Genomic DNA, 13,243 nt, shown 5'->3' with positions numbered 1-13,243 from the left:
TTTAAATAGTATATTTTAAGTATTAGATACAGATCTTTGAAAAATTTTTAAGCTTTCAAAGTCAATCACAACTGTAACCTGTGATAGAAGGCAACATTGGTACAAACTTCCTAGAAAGGAATATGAAAATGTGCATCGAAAGCCCTAAAAGAAACAACTGGCCTTCCATATTCACACATTCTGTATCTGCAGATTCAGCAATTAAACATCAGAAGTATTTTTTAAAAACTAAATTTGTAAAAAAAAAAAATTTTAAAAAAAACCTAAATTTGTAATGAACATGTAGATTGTTTTCTTGTCATTCTCTAAACAATACAGTATAACAACCACTCACATGGTATTTATATTTTACTAAGCACTGTAAGTGATCTAGAGGTGAATACGTGGATGAGTGTGCGTAGGTTGTCTCCAAATGCTAGGACATTTTTCACAGGGACTTGATCATCCTCAGATTTGGAATCCCTAGAGATCCCAGAACCAATACCTAGGGACGACCAGACTCAACTTTGAACCAGGAAAAATCCCAATCTTGACATTTACACAAAGAGAACAATCGAAAGAGGACACGTCGATATACAAGGATTACACTGGCTGTGAGATTACAGGGCTCAGGCTTGGGTGTGCAGCCACCATACGGTTGCTAACATGGAGCCCCACGTTGAACAGGCTGAACTTCTTGTCACACACAGGGTGCCGGTCCTAGCATCGTAGAACAAGTGCCTGCTCTCTGCTACCAGTCTGGCTCCCAAGAGGAAGAGGTATGAGCCACACAGGCCCCGGTCTGCATCCCCAAAGCCAGGAAAAGGCCAGGACTGTCCTTGTAAAGGACAGGAACCTCAGGAGAGGTGTATAAAATGCTCTCTCCTAACATAGCATAATGTTTGTCCTAGGGAAAGCCATTGCTATGCCAGCAATAGGGCAACAGACATTTAAACTCTGGCGCAGCCCTGTGATGGTCCACTCAAAGCTCGCTAAAATTCATGCTGACGATGAAGACTTCTGACATGAAAAGATGCACCTAACAATAGCCAAGTGAGTGAAGCAGGCCACACAAGGGTACTAGTGCCCTCCGTGACAGCCTGTTGTGGTGAGGTGAGTGTCTGACTGTTATCGCTGCCTTTGTTTATTTGCTTCCCTGCTTTCAAAGTATGATTCATTCCACACGTAGTACAGTAACTGAGGAGCTGGAAGCCAGGGGAAAATATTTTAAACAAATATGACTTTTTAAAGACTAAATCAGGCAACCAAAAGCTGTGTGTGTGTGTTCATCTGTTCTGGCAAGCCTTGGTTGTGGCAGGGACACGAGTTGACACTGGATCTGCTATGACAAGTTTCGGTTCTGCTTCAGAAAGAGCCTTGGAATGTACGTATGTGTGTACACACTGTAAAAATAAAGGTGGCTGCCGTGAGTGATGAACATGTACGTATGTACGTATGTACATACATATATATGGCTGTGAGTAACGAACATGTACGTATGTACATACGTACATACGGCTGCCGTGAGTAATGAAAGAGTGGACAAATACCACAAAATAAATTTACCTGTGAGTATCTGGAAGCAGGAAATCACATAAATCTCTAAGACATACCTATTCTTCTAAGACAGTTCTAATTTTTATATGTTTCCAATACACTCTCTTGATGGTTTCTCTTTGTCATTAACTCAGTAGAGAGTATCTACTCCTTGCTTATACATGTAGGATGGTTGTGCAGTGTAAGAATTTTTTAAAGCTGTGATCCTCTTGTTTCTCTTGTCGCTGATTTTATCTTTGGGTCATTTAGCACCAGTAAAATACCTAAGAAGAAATAATCAATGGGATTTTATTAGCATATCTGAGTTTTTTCAAAATGGTAGTATAAAATTACTACAAATACTAAACAAAAATCAAGACCAGAAGCAATATACAGAGAGAAACCTAACACTTCCTCTAGGTTCACCTCATTATTTTACTGTTGCTACTCACACCTGCATAACTTCCATGAGCAAGGGCCACTTTTTTACCCGTAAATCCCACAGTGATTAGCACAGTGCCGGAAATAAAAATACACATTAAATTAATTATTTCAGTTCCAGTTGGAAAAATAACCTACAGATACAATGTCAGGAGACAATCTGGAATCCAAAACGATTCCACTCAGTCATTCTGCACATGCTCGCAAACACGCCGAATGACCGGGATGTGTCTCTAATTAACTGAAAGATTGGTTTCTTCATCTGAGAAAGTAGGAGTTTGGCCTCGAATCTTCTCTAAAATTTTTGGTTTGGAAAAGTTTTAAGAGTGGTGTTCTTGAAGATTTCTTGTAATAAGACACTTACCCAAACAGACTGGCTTTAATAGAGAGGAATGAATTAAAGTGTGACAGCGCTCTCACCTAACCAAGCTTTTGGGCTCCTTCACGCTGAAGGACCAAGCATGGATTTGGTTCGTTTCAGGGACGATAAAAAGCACTTTTCTGACCTCTGCTGGCCAGGGATGGTAAAGCCTAAACTTTAAGTGGTAAAAATGCAAAGGAGGGAAGACTGGCAGCAAACACCTTCACCCCATTCATGAATTGTGTGCAATTTTACTGACCTAGAACTAAACACAGGAATGACCTACATTAAGTGTGTGAGCGAGGAAAACACAGTTTAGGAATGGAACACAACACAGTCCACTTTCAGTCCCTTCCAACTGAGAACCCAGAATTCAAAACAGCATCTAAGCCTGAGTCTCACTCAGAAATGCAAATGGCTCTGAGATTAAAACCCTTTGTAAAAGATACAAGAATTCTACTCAAGAAAATTAACACAGAGAGTATAAAAATTAACAAAATGGAGGGGCTGGGGACTTAGCTCAGTGGTTTTGCTGCCTGCTGCACAAGCACAAGGACCCGGGTTTGATCCCCAGTACCTTAAAAAAAAAAAAATTAACAAAATGGTTCTACATTTTATCTTAAAGAACAAACATGCGAAACACAAGTAGTTTTGAATTTATAAGAAAACATAAACAGTGCAGTTTAAAAGTAGACAAAGCATATACACAACCAGATAGTAAATTCAGAAATAAAGACAAAAATAAATGAAATCAAAGAATTTTTAAAAAAAAGAAAAAAGTTTTTGTTTTTGGAGACAAGGACACATTATGTAGTTAAAGCTGGTCTCAACCTCACAGCAATCCTCCTGCCTCAGCCTCCCGAGTGCCAGCATTACATGTGTGCACCACCACACTCGGCTAAAATATTCCATTAGTCATCATTAAATTGTATGAAAGCTAACTCATAACCAGTGTGTGAGTCACGTAAATAGGACTCAGAATGCCATGAGAAAAATACTTCAGTGCACTTCCATCCAATCAGCTCAGTGAGGCTGGTTTTGTTGCGGTGGGGTTTTTAAATTTCATTTCGTGTTTTGCATTTCCTCATTATGCTTCAATTTCAAAATAAACTTTAAAACTGTGTTGTTACTTCTAGTTTCTTTACACTTCAGTGCCTATTTACAACTTTCACTTCCATCCACAAACAAAGCTGTTCCTCTCCTTTAGCTTAATCTCGCTCTAGGTAGAGTTATGAAAACAACGCGAAGAGGTCTATCTACCGCCTCACCTTGTGTTTTTATCCCTAACTAAGACCTTGCCTGTCCCAGTCTCTTCCGATTTCCGACCTCCCCGGGGCAGCACCTGCTGCGGTCTGAATTGTGCACCCTCGTATGTTGCAGTTCTAACCTCGGTCCCTCAGAATGTGACCTTACTTGAAGATAGAATGCTTATGTTACCTGGGAGCTAGGTAACACAGCAAGGAACCAGCAACACACCTCAATTCTTCTCTGATGAAAGATTTCAGACAAGACATGTAGGCTATCGTTCGGGCCAGTGGTGGCGAACCTATGGCGTGCGTGTTATTGTATTTTTCTTCTAAGACAAAAGATGTTTATGTATGAGCTATCTTTCCCAAACTCGGGTTTAATTGCAGTGTTGGCACTTTGTGATAAATAAGTGGGTTTGGGGGTTGCAGTTGGGGCACTCAGTCTCTAAAAGGTTCGCCATTTCTGGTAGAGGGTATAAGTGGAGATTATTGGGAAAAGGATAGATTTTCAGAGAAAGAGGCCTTCAGGCATGAAGGTGGAAGAGTGCTAAAATGACCCCTGCACTGAATGAGGTCTCAGGTTGCATTTGTATGGTTAACTGGGTCTTTCAAGGAATAGCCTTTCCTTCCTCTGAGGTCATTGTTCTTGTACAAATAAAATGGGCTGTTTACCGGCTTCAGGGAAAGCAGGTTCCTGTTTACTCTTTAGGTGGACATCTCCCGTGTGCTCTGAGCCCTTGAGGTTTTTCTAACCTCTCGCTCATAGTCTGGACTTTGTACAGGCTCTGGGCTTTATTAACCCATTTAGTAGCTGTCCCATCCTTTTAAGCTAAAGTTTGAAATCACAAGCGTGTGTGGCTGTTATCTATAGCTAATGATTTACAAAATGAAGGGAGGCTTTTCCAGTTAACCCCCAGCCACCAGTCTCCAGCCTGCTGGTGACCGACTTTCTGCCTAAGGGTGGTAACCAAGTTAAAATGAGGTCATTAGGTGGCTTGACAAGTGCTCTTAACTCTGGAAGCCTGCTGAGTGGGCAGGTGAATGAACCTGAGAAGATTCCTCCAGGACCTCTGCAGCTTTGGGGATGTTTTTGCCATTGTCATTCGTTAAATTAATGTTGCCACAAAGTCCACGGAACAGACTTCGTAAGATTTAAGCACAACGGCCATCAGTCCCCATTTGCTAATCCCACTGGTGTCCTAGAAGCGTGGATAAAGATCCTCTTTGTTTCCAATTCTTTAAAAACTGCAGGCTCGTGAAACGACTAATCCATTGTTCTCCTCAAATGATAATTACGCATTGTTTCATTGGGTAGGGGCAGGGCAGAGGTAGGGAAAGCTTTATTAAGATCAATAAAGAAACTTATTAAACGCAGTTTCTACCTCTAGTACTGAAAGGACTCTGCCCTCACAGGTAGACTCTGAAGTTAGGGTAGTTAGAAAGACAAGGGAGGGGAAAGCTAGCTGGAGCGGGAGAGGCCCAGGCACCACCATTACCAGGAAAGCCCGCTGCCCTGACCCACCTGACAAACCAAGCGCGGTGAGAGACGCCGCACAGCGACTCTTATTTCATAGGTAAGGAACACACACACGCACACACTCAGGTACGTGTGTTCTCACTGTGACAGCAGCACAGCACTGACAGGGTGCACGCGTGTACACGTGTCCCCTTACTTCACCGTTAGGAAGCCACCTTCACTTGTTCACGACAAAGGACGAACGGAGCCGAACGCCCAGAAGGCATGGGTCAGGACCCGAGGCTCCAGGCCCACAGGCCGGGCGGCGGCGAGGCCACCGGGGAAGCAGCCAGGGCCCGAGCTCCTGGGCTTTAGGCCCTGCAGCCCCTGCCGCCCGGGCGCTGTCTATCCGCCTTCCCCCAAATGCCCCGCCTTGCGTTGCGCTAAACTTCGCCCGCGCTCGTTCTTCGCGGCGCCGGGTCAGCATCCCGAGGGTCGAGGGAGCCGCGCGTTGGCCGGGGGGGCTCCCGCCTGAACCTGACGCCTGAGATGCGGCAGCTGCTCCCGGCTCGGCGCGCTGGCGAGGTCTCCGGCCGCGGGCTGCCCAGTCCCCGCGGTGTGGCCTGAGCGCCCGCTGCCCTCGGGGAACCGCCACGCGACTCGACACTCGGGGGCGGAGGCCACCTCCGCACATCCTGCGAGCTCCGGCCAAGCGGAGTCCCCCCGGGAAGGGACGTAAGGCCGCGGACAAAGGGCTGGCGTGCTGAGCAGCCCCCACGCCTTGGCGCTGTGACCCGACGGCGAAACAAAAGGCGCAGATGGCACACAGGACGCCAGGTCCGGCGCAGCGCGACCCGCACACGCGGCCGGAACCAAGCTCCCTGGCTCGAGCTTCTTCCGCTTCTGCCGGGACTCTGAGGAACGGACCCGAGTGAGCACGACTTCCGGTCTGGCGCTGTGCAGTCCGAGTCCCTTCCCAGCCCGGCCTCGGAGCGTCTCGCTCACCGCGGGAGAACCTGGGCGCGCGAGCATGTGGGGGCTGCCGGCGCGCGCCCGTGCGCCGTTCCTGCGGGCACCTCTGTCAGGTCGGAAGCCGCCTCGGGCGTCGGGGGCCTCCCGCGCTTCCCGCCCCGGCCTCGTGGCCGCCCCGCTTGACCAGAACTGTCTTTGCAGGTCCTCGGGCAGCGCCTGCCACCGGCGCCGGGCTGAAGACGCTGCTTCCGGTGCCAACTTTCGAAGGTGAGACTGGGTGCCGCTCCTGGCTGAGGGCGGCCCGGAAACGGCGCCCCGCCTGGTGCCTGCCGCCCCCTTGCGAACCTTCAGAACCTGCGTGCCGAAGGCCCAGTGGACGCACCGCACAGTGCGTGAACCTGCACGCCTAGCCCTTCCGTGCTGGGCACTTTGGAGCTCCCCAGGCTGGGCTCGAACCTGCGACCCTCCTGCCTCAGCCCCCCCCGAGGGCTGCGGTTAGCACCAGGCCCCGCCGAAGGCGTAATTTCTGCCAAGCAAGGCAAGAAGCTGTGAGCCCTGGCCTCCGGGAGCTCAGGTCGGATGGGTCGGGTCCCCTACCGCCTCCCGCCACCCGCCGGTGTGTGTCCTCTCGAGCCCAGCCAACCGACCTCCCGCTTGGACTTTTTACTTCATTGAGCCACTTAACAATCATCATGTGCAAAGCATCAGCTTATTAAACAAACATTTAAAGTAGCCACAATTTTGTAAATCTAGCTTACCGTCCTTTTAATATATTGAAAACCTTGAAAAAATGGAAGGGGCCTGGATGGACACCTGGTGGCATTCTACACGTAATTAAGTTATATGTTCTCTGGAAGGACATACTGACTTATAGACCAAAAAAGTTAATAAATTTATAGTGGACATAGATGCTGGGGGGAGGGAGTAGTTTTTGTGACTTGAAACATAGTAACTTTATATTTCCACTGTTTCTCTGTAGTCTCCTATTTCTATTTTCATCATGGAACCATGCTTCTTTCACTGTAGATTTTTTTTTCTTTTCTTTTTTTCTTTTTTTTTTTTTTTTTTTTTTTTTTTTTTGGTACCAGGGATCAAACTCAGGTCCTTGTGCTTACACAGCCGGGGGCGAAACCACTGAGCTAAATCTCTGGCCCTGTAGAAATTTTTTTCAATGAAAAGTTAGCATTTTTTTCCCAAATCATCAGAGTTGATAAAGATGCCACATGTGTGGCCTGTAGTTGTGTCCACCCACCCTCACCCAGCAGGCACACTGCTGCACGTTATAGGAACTGTACAGAGCTCAGCTAAAAAATCTGCATACATAACAGAGAGAACATTGGTCAGAAGATTCCTGGGTTGTAAGTTTCCCAAGAAAAATGTGATAGAGCTGGAGAACTTAAATATTTTTATGTACAATGTAGAGTTCTCCACTGCCTCCAATAACATCCAGAGGCAGTGAACTAATTTTTTAAAAGGAATCATGCTGTCTGGCTTTGCTTGTTTAACTGGATAGCCTAGACCAAATTATAGCTGCTGCTAGGCCTTAGGTGCTTCCATAAAATAGACATTAAAAATACAACCCACCCAGCGTTCTGTTTCCTAGCCTGTGATCGATGTATGTTCATGTATTCCCTTTCTAATAATTGACTGGTTTGGGCCCTTTGATGTGTGTGTGTGAAACATCTAATTTTAAAAAGGAAATCCTAAAAAATATGCCAAGGCTATAAAGTTGTTTTAAAGATTAAATGAAATAATGATCTTCAAACAGTCCCTGTTACGGATGTTACAGAGTAGGGGTTTAGTAAGTGCATTTGGGTTTGAAGGTTAAAATTTCACTGTTTCCAAAGGTTTAAAAAGAACTTTTATTACTTTATTGTCTTAACCGACAGATTCCAGTGTCACTGGAAGTATTGGCAAGAAGAGTGTAACAGATCTTTGGAATTAATTGTTCAGTGGTAACTTTCTTGTGAGACTCACTTGAGTGTTACTGATCTTCCCAGGAAGAAACTAGATCCTTTGAGATGTGTGATTTTTATTTTTGCTTGTCTATGCTCCTTTAGGTGTTTCCATTCCCGAAAGGCCCAGGCTTAAATTTGTTGAAAGGGCACCACTTGTACCAAAAGTAAGAAGAGAACCTAAAAACTTGAGTGACATACGGGGACCTTCTACTGAAGCTACTGAGTTCACAGAAGGCAGTTTTGGGATTTTGGTGAGTGATGAAAGCTAGGGATGCTGGGGGGGCGGGGGTGTTTGTTTGTTTTTAATAATATAGTAGTATCCACAGGGGCTACATTCCAAGTTTTCCACTGGATACTTGAGACTGAGGATAGTGCTAGATGTGTACAAGCAGTGTGATACTGTGATGGTCAGTCTAATAACCTAGATGGGCGCTGAGTAAGAGGCAGGTAGTGTAGGTACACTGGACAGCGATGATTCACATCCCAGGGGAAGTGGAGCAGAATCAGAAGTGAAATTCAAGTGCACTACTGAGTACGGTGTGCAGCTTAAAAATTGTGAATTATTTCAGGATTTTCCATTTAATATATTCAGAACATGATTCATCACTTCTCGGCCTCTTGGCTAAGGTCAAGTGTAGAACATGGTTGACCACTCATACGTGAAACCACAGAAAATAAAACAGGTGGGTGGTCCTAATGCAGAAGAGAAGAAAGAGGCTCCCTAATCTGCCCTCACCATGAGATGGCTTCAAGCCTCCTGGTAAAAATAAAAGTCTCCACGACTCGGGTATGGGGCAGCTATTTCCTAACTCGTTGAAAGGGTTCCATGAAGACTTAGCATGAGTAGCTACACAAATAGCTGTGCACTAGGGTTTATTTCCCATCAGGCAGCCAGAGTGACTGTAAAGTCCTCATCCCTGGGCTGCACAATCTGCCCTTTCTGACCCTGTGGAACCTCGTGCCTGCTCTCTGTGCACCTCGCTCCAGCCATGCTGCTCTCTACTCAGACTTACCAAGCCCTTCGCTCTTTGCAGACCTTCCCATAGCTGTTTCTCTGCCTGGAACTGTCCTCTCTTTTCCCTTGGCTGTTTCTTATTGCCATCCTCAGCTTAAATGTCACCTTCTCAAGAAGCCTTCCCTGACTCTCATTGGAGTGGGTCCACCCTTGCTCTCCTTTCTTACTGCTACCCTAGGCTTTTCCTCCATGCCACTTAGGAGAACTTACGTTTATATTCGTGTGTATCATTAAGGCCACGGTTGCTATAAAGGGATATAATAACAAAGACCATACAAGATACCCAGCTCCCCATGCATTTCTGATTCTCTTACTTTTAGGCACTTGGAGGTGGTTACCTCCGTTGGGGCCATTTTGAAATGATCCGCATGACAATCAACCGGTCTATGGACGCCAAGAACATGTTCGCCATATGGCGAGTACCAGCCCCTTTCAAGCCCATCACCCGCAAAAGTGTTGGGCAGCGCATGGGGGGAGGCAAAGGTGCCATCGATCACTACGTGACACCTGTGAAGACTGGCCGCCTCGTGGTAGAGTTAGGTGGACGTTGTGAGTTCAGAGAGGTGCAAGGTTTCCTGAACCAGGTTGCCCACAAGTTACCCTTCCCGGCAAAGGCTGTGAGCCGTGAAACACTGGAGAAGATGCGGAAAGATCAGGAGGAGAGAGAACGGAACAACCAAAACCCCTGGACTTTTGAGCGCATAGCCACTGCCAACATGCTGGGGATACGCAAGGTGCTGAGCCCCTACGACTTGACCCAGAAGGGGCGGTACTGGGGCAAGTTCTACCTGCCCCAACGTGTGTAGTGAGAGCGCAGGAAAACGCGTGCCTCGGCCACTGAGAAGGGATCTGCTTCCCCTGGAAGCCTCTGAGTGGCTCCTGGTTTGTACCTAAGTAATGTCTGAGAAGCTCTGTAATCTACTGATCTTTTAATAAAGTTTGAGCATCACCTCAGGGTATGACTTCTCATTGGTCACCTTCATCCCTCAGGAGATTAGGGATGATTGGTGAGAGCTCTGGCTTCTCCTGGATTGTAAGATAATGGTATTCAGGCATTCACACCACTGGTGCAAGCCTGGCTCAAGGCCTGCACTGCCGCCTCCGTGTCCACACTGCAGGGGCTGGCTTCTGTGATATTCTCCTAGTCCCAGACAGGGAAAGATGACAGAACAGAAGCTAATGGGTTCAACAGGTGTGTACTAGTGCCCAGCTACCCAGCTTCCCTCAGTCTTGGAAGAGGAGACAGTGGACACCGTGACAAGGAACGCAGCTCGCAGGCAAGGGACTGATGGCAAAGCTGGCTTCTGTGCTGCTGTCCTGGCGGCAGGAGGGAGGGTGCCGGCGCTACCTCTGTCCCTGCAGGGTCTGTACGGTGCCCTGTGCCGTGCAGCGCACAGATACCACTGTGAGAGGAGCGGCGGCCATGACTCTCAGCACCAATGCCAGTCCCCTGTGGCCATAACAAGATGAGAGCCAGCCAGCTGTAGTCTCTGTCCCCTCTTCAAACTACAGAAAATGCAGATGAATAGAGATACAAGACCACTTGTGCTGAGTGCTGGCACGTGCCTGTGGTCCCAGCCATTTGGGAAGCTGAAACAGGAGGGTCTCAAGTTCAAGGCCAATCTAGGCAATTTAGAGCCTGTCTGAAGATAGACGAAGGCCTGGGGAATGGAGCCTAGCGCTAGAGCACCCCTGGGTTCAATCCCTGGTATCACACATAAGCAAAATTTAGTTGAAAACTACAAATGTAACAGTTGGATGGCCCTCGAGCACTACAGTCTGCAATTTTTAAATGTATTTCTAGTGACCCTCTTGCAGTATAATCACAGTAGACTGAGGCTAATGCACACACAGCTGGTTACAGCTGCACACACTGGATCTTGGCTTGGGGACTGGGCCTTGAGTGCTTTTGTGCTCAGACAGTGCTGGCAACAGCACCAGTGCATGGTGCACATGGTTGAGAGGCAGGTAACAGCGTGAGGCAGGAAGTCAACTGTGGAAGTCACGGAAACAGCGGTTCTTGCATCCGAAGAAGAGGAAATTCTCTGCCCTGACTGGAGGAGTGTGGCCCTGGCGAGCCCGACCAGATGCATCCCCAGGGTCCACCAGGAAGAATGCATCAGGTCAAAGGAAGGCTTGGAGGCTAAAGAGGGGAGCTACCCATGCACCTGGCCTAGCAGCACATCTGCAGGCAGTGCTGCCCGTCACCGTGTCCATGTGTGTCCGTGTATGCGCGCACACGCACGCATGCGCGCGTGTGTGTGTGTGTGTGTGTGTGTCCTAAGATTGGTGTGTAGCTCCACCTGGTGAGAGGCCTTGCTGGGTCATGAATTCAGCTGCTGGAGACACTTCATCCCCATTGTCAGGAACATACTTTCCTACACTTGTTCACAGTTCCCGAAGTATTCCCTTTCCGTTTAATGTGATTTGAAATATGTTGATTCAAAGGGTGTTCAAGGTATTTATTTTCTGAATAAAGGAGACACTAGCCTTTAAACAAAAAAGGCTAATATCTCCATGTTGTGGATTAGAATGCTACTGTTGATGGTTGGGAATTCAGCCTAGAACTTCCTTAGCTGGCAATCTGGATTTAGTACTGAGCCACCCACCTGCGATGATCTTGATGATCTTGTCCGTGGGATGGAAGGTACTGATAGGGCTCCACCACTTCCGCCCAGAGACAGCCTGCATAGCATCTGCTGTGATTGAGGGCACCCATTGTAATATTTTTACAAATGGATCAGCCCGTAGCCTCTGATAGCAACACACCCTGTTCCCATTGATGTCTTATAGATAAAAGTCAAACCCAGGGACTCATCCATGAATGAAATCACAGCCTGACTGTAGGTCATTCAGTCAGCAAATATTTGACCACCTGTGAGTGGCAGGCACTGTGCCAGGCAGGGGGAACACAGTGAACGAGACAGGCGAGATGCCCACCCTTGGATGAGCCTCATCTTGAGGACTACTGTGGGTCCCTGATGAAGGAAGCAGATGCCTGATTGGTCGAGTGTGAGACCTGAAAGACCAGAGAGCAGGAGCAGCAAGTGTCCTGATCTTAGTGGCAGTTCTTGGAAGACCCTGCCGGACTGGGTGAGCTGCAGCGCCCAACTCACAGGTTCAAGTGGGACCTCAACACACCGGTGTGTTTGCGCTCTGCCCTGCAGGCCCTTCCCTCGGACCTCAGCCTGAACAGCTGTGTACTGCTGTGCTGTTCCCTCACCCCCACCCATCTCGATTCCATATTTTCATAAATTGGTTCTCCCTTTGCCTAACTTGTAATAAGCAATTTATCTGTGCCCAGTGTCATAAGATGTTTCCTAATGGAAGAAGGCATGGCTGATGAGAAGTCTGCAGTGGAGAAGCGATGGCACCACCGAGGTGAAAGGAGGACTAGAAGTGCCAGTCGAGGGTCCATCTGTGAGGGCAGAAGGGCAGGGCATTGGGGTGGAGTCACCGTGAGGTTCCTGGCCAGGATCACACCCCTTTTCCTCAGGCTGTGCTAACTTACCCTGACCTTGGAAGGGAAGATACTTACCGTGGCTCTCTTCTAAACAGTTCAGGGTCTACCTAATCCATAAAACTAATTCTTGCTCCTTTCCCATTTTCAGATCCCAAGGCCTAAATTTTGCACCTTCACCCTCTTCAAAGTGCTGTATTCTGCTACCAGGTTCAGCTATGCCAGGCAGGCGGATAGCTGCCTTCTGTCTCCTTTCTATTCCTCAGACCACCTGCCTCTAACTCATTCTAAACTCCTTTTTCTCCCTGAAACACCCCTTTAGTTACTCAGATTCTGGGGAGCAGCCGAGTGGGAAGCAGGCGCGGCCCTCCCCACACACAGCTCACCTTTTTAGGCGAGTACGCCCCCAATCGTAGACGCCAGGATGATCACAAGGACTACACAGCAGATCATGATCATCACCTTCTTCTGCTCTCCAGACAGGGAAAGAAAACCCACATGAGAAACGGCACTGACATAGACACAGGGTCCCGACAGACACAGGCACGGGAGTGAAGTGGGGGAGCAGCGAAAAGGACAGGACATGGATCTGGCTTCCAGAACCCAGACTCCAGAGATGTCTCAGGTGAGAGATCTGTGGCTGTTGCTGCTGTCCTGCCTTCCGGCAGATGACACCATAGGTCTCCCTCCCACTTCTGCTACGTAAGGCACTCTCAGTGCGTGGACCAGATTCTTTCAAGGCCAGCACCTCAGCTCTGAGACTCCAATACAGTTAAGGCGCATTTGGGAAATTAAGCCATTTCCAAGAACTTGAACCT

The 13,243-nt window shown here is 47.8% G+C and overlaps 2 protein-coding genes across 2 annotated transcripts in view; one reads left to right on the top strand and one right to left on the bottom strand.

The window, feature by feature from the left end:
* The first annotated feature begins 5,481 nt into the window (after positions 1–5,481).
* Mrpl16 (mitochondrial ribosomal protein L16) lies at positions 5,482–9,914 on the top strand. The gene is made up of 4 exons (XM_004869714.4): positions 5,482–6,105; positions 6,194–6,259; positions 8,053–8,201; positions 9,286–9,914. Exons 1-4 carry the CDS (start codon positions 6,051–6,053, stop codon positions 9,769–9,771), a joined length of 756 nt encoding a protein of 251 aa, XP_004869771.1. The 5' UTR covers positions 5,482–6,050; the 3' UTR covers positions 9,772–9,914.
* Positions 9,915–10,044: 130 nt separating this feature from the next.
* Stx3 (syntaxin 3) overlaps positions 10,045–13,243 on the bottom strand; it is a 39,000-nt gene continuing 35,801 nt past the window's right edge. The window contains exon 10 of the mRNA XM_021248304.2: positions 10,045–12,893. Coding sequence (XP_021103963.1) covers positions 12,816–12,893 — 78 coding nt within the window. The 3' untranslated portion in view covers positions 10,045–12,815. The remainder of the gene's footprint in view (positions 12,894–13,243) is intronic.

The sequence above is a fragment of the Heterocephalus glaber genome, unplaced genomic scaffold (assembly GCF_053883595.1).
Source record: "Heterocephalus glaber isolate CG9 unplaced genomic scaffold, H.glaber_assembly_v1.0 deba00001805, whole genome shotgun sequence".
NCBI classification, from domain to species: domain Eukaryota; kingdom Metazoa; phylum Chordata; class Mammalia; order Rodentia; family Bathyergidae; genus Heterocephalus; species Heterocephalus glaber.
Note: the sequence above shows the minus strand (reverse complement) of the source record. Positions and strands in the feature narration are given on the sequence as shown.

What these genes read in the sequence shown, in the direction of transcription:
- Mrpl16 (XM_004869714.4), top strand. Translation starts at nt 6,051, where the DNA reads ATGTGGGGGCTGCCGGCGCGCGCCCGTGCGCCGTTCCTGCGGGCACCT. An exon ending in CCTGCGGGCACCTCTGTCAG is followed by an intron (nt 6,106 to 6,193) that starts GTCGGAAGCCGC and finishes CTGTCTTTGCAG; the next exon opens with GTCCTCGGGCAGCGCCTGCC. An exon ending in TCCGGTGCCAACTTTCGAAG is followed by an intron (nt 6,260 to 8,052) that starts GTGAGACTGGGT and finishes ATGCTCCTTTAG; the next exon opens with GTGTTTCCATTCCCGAAAGG.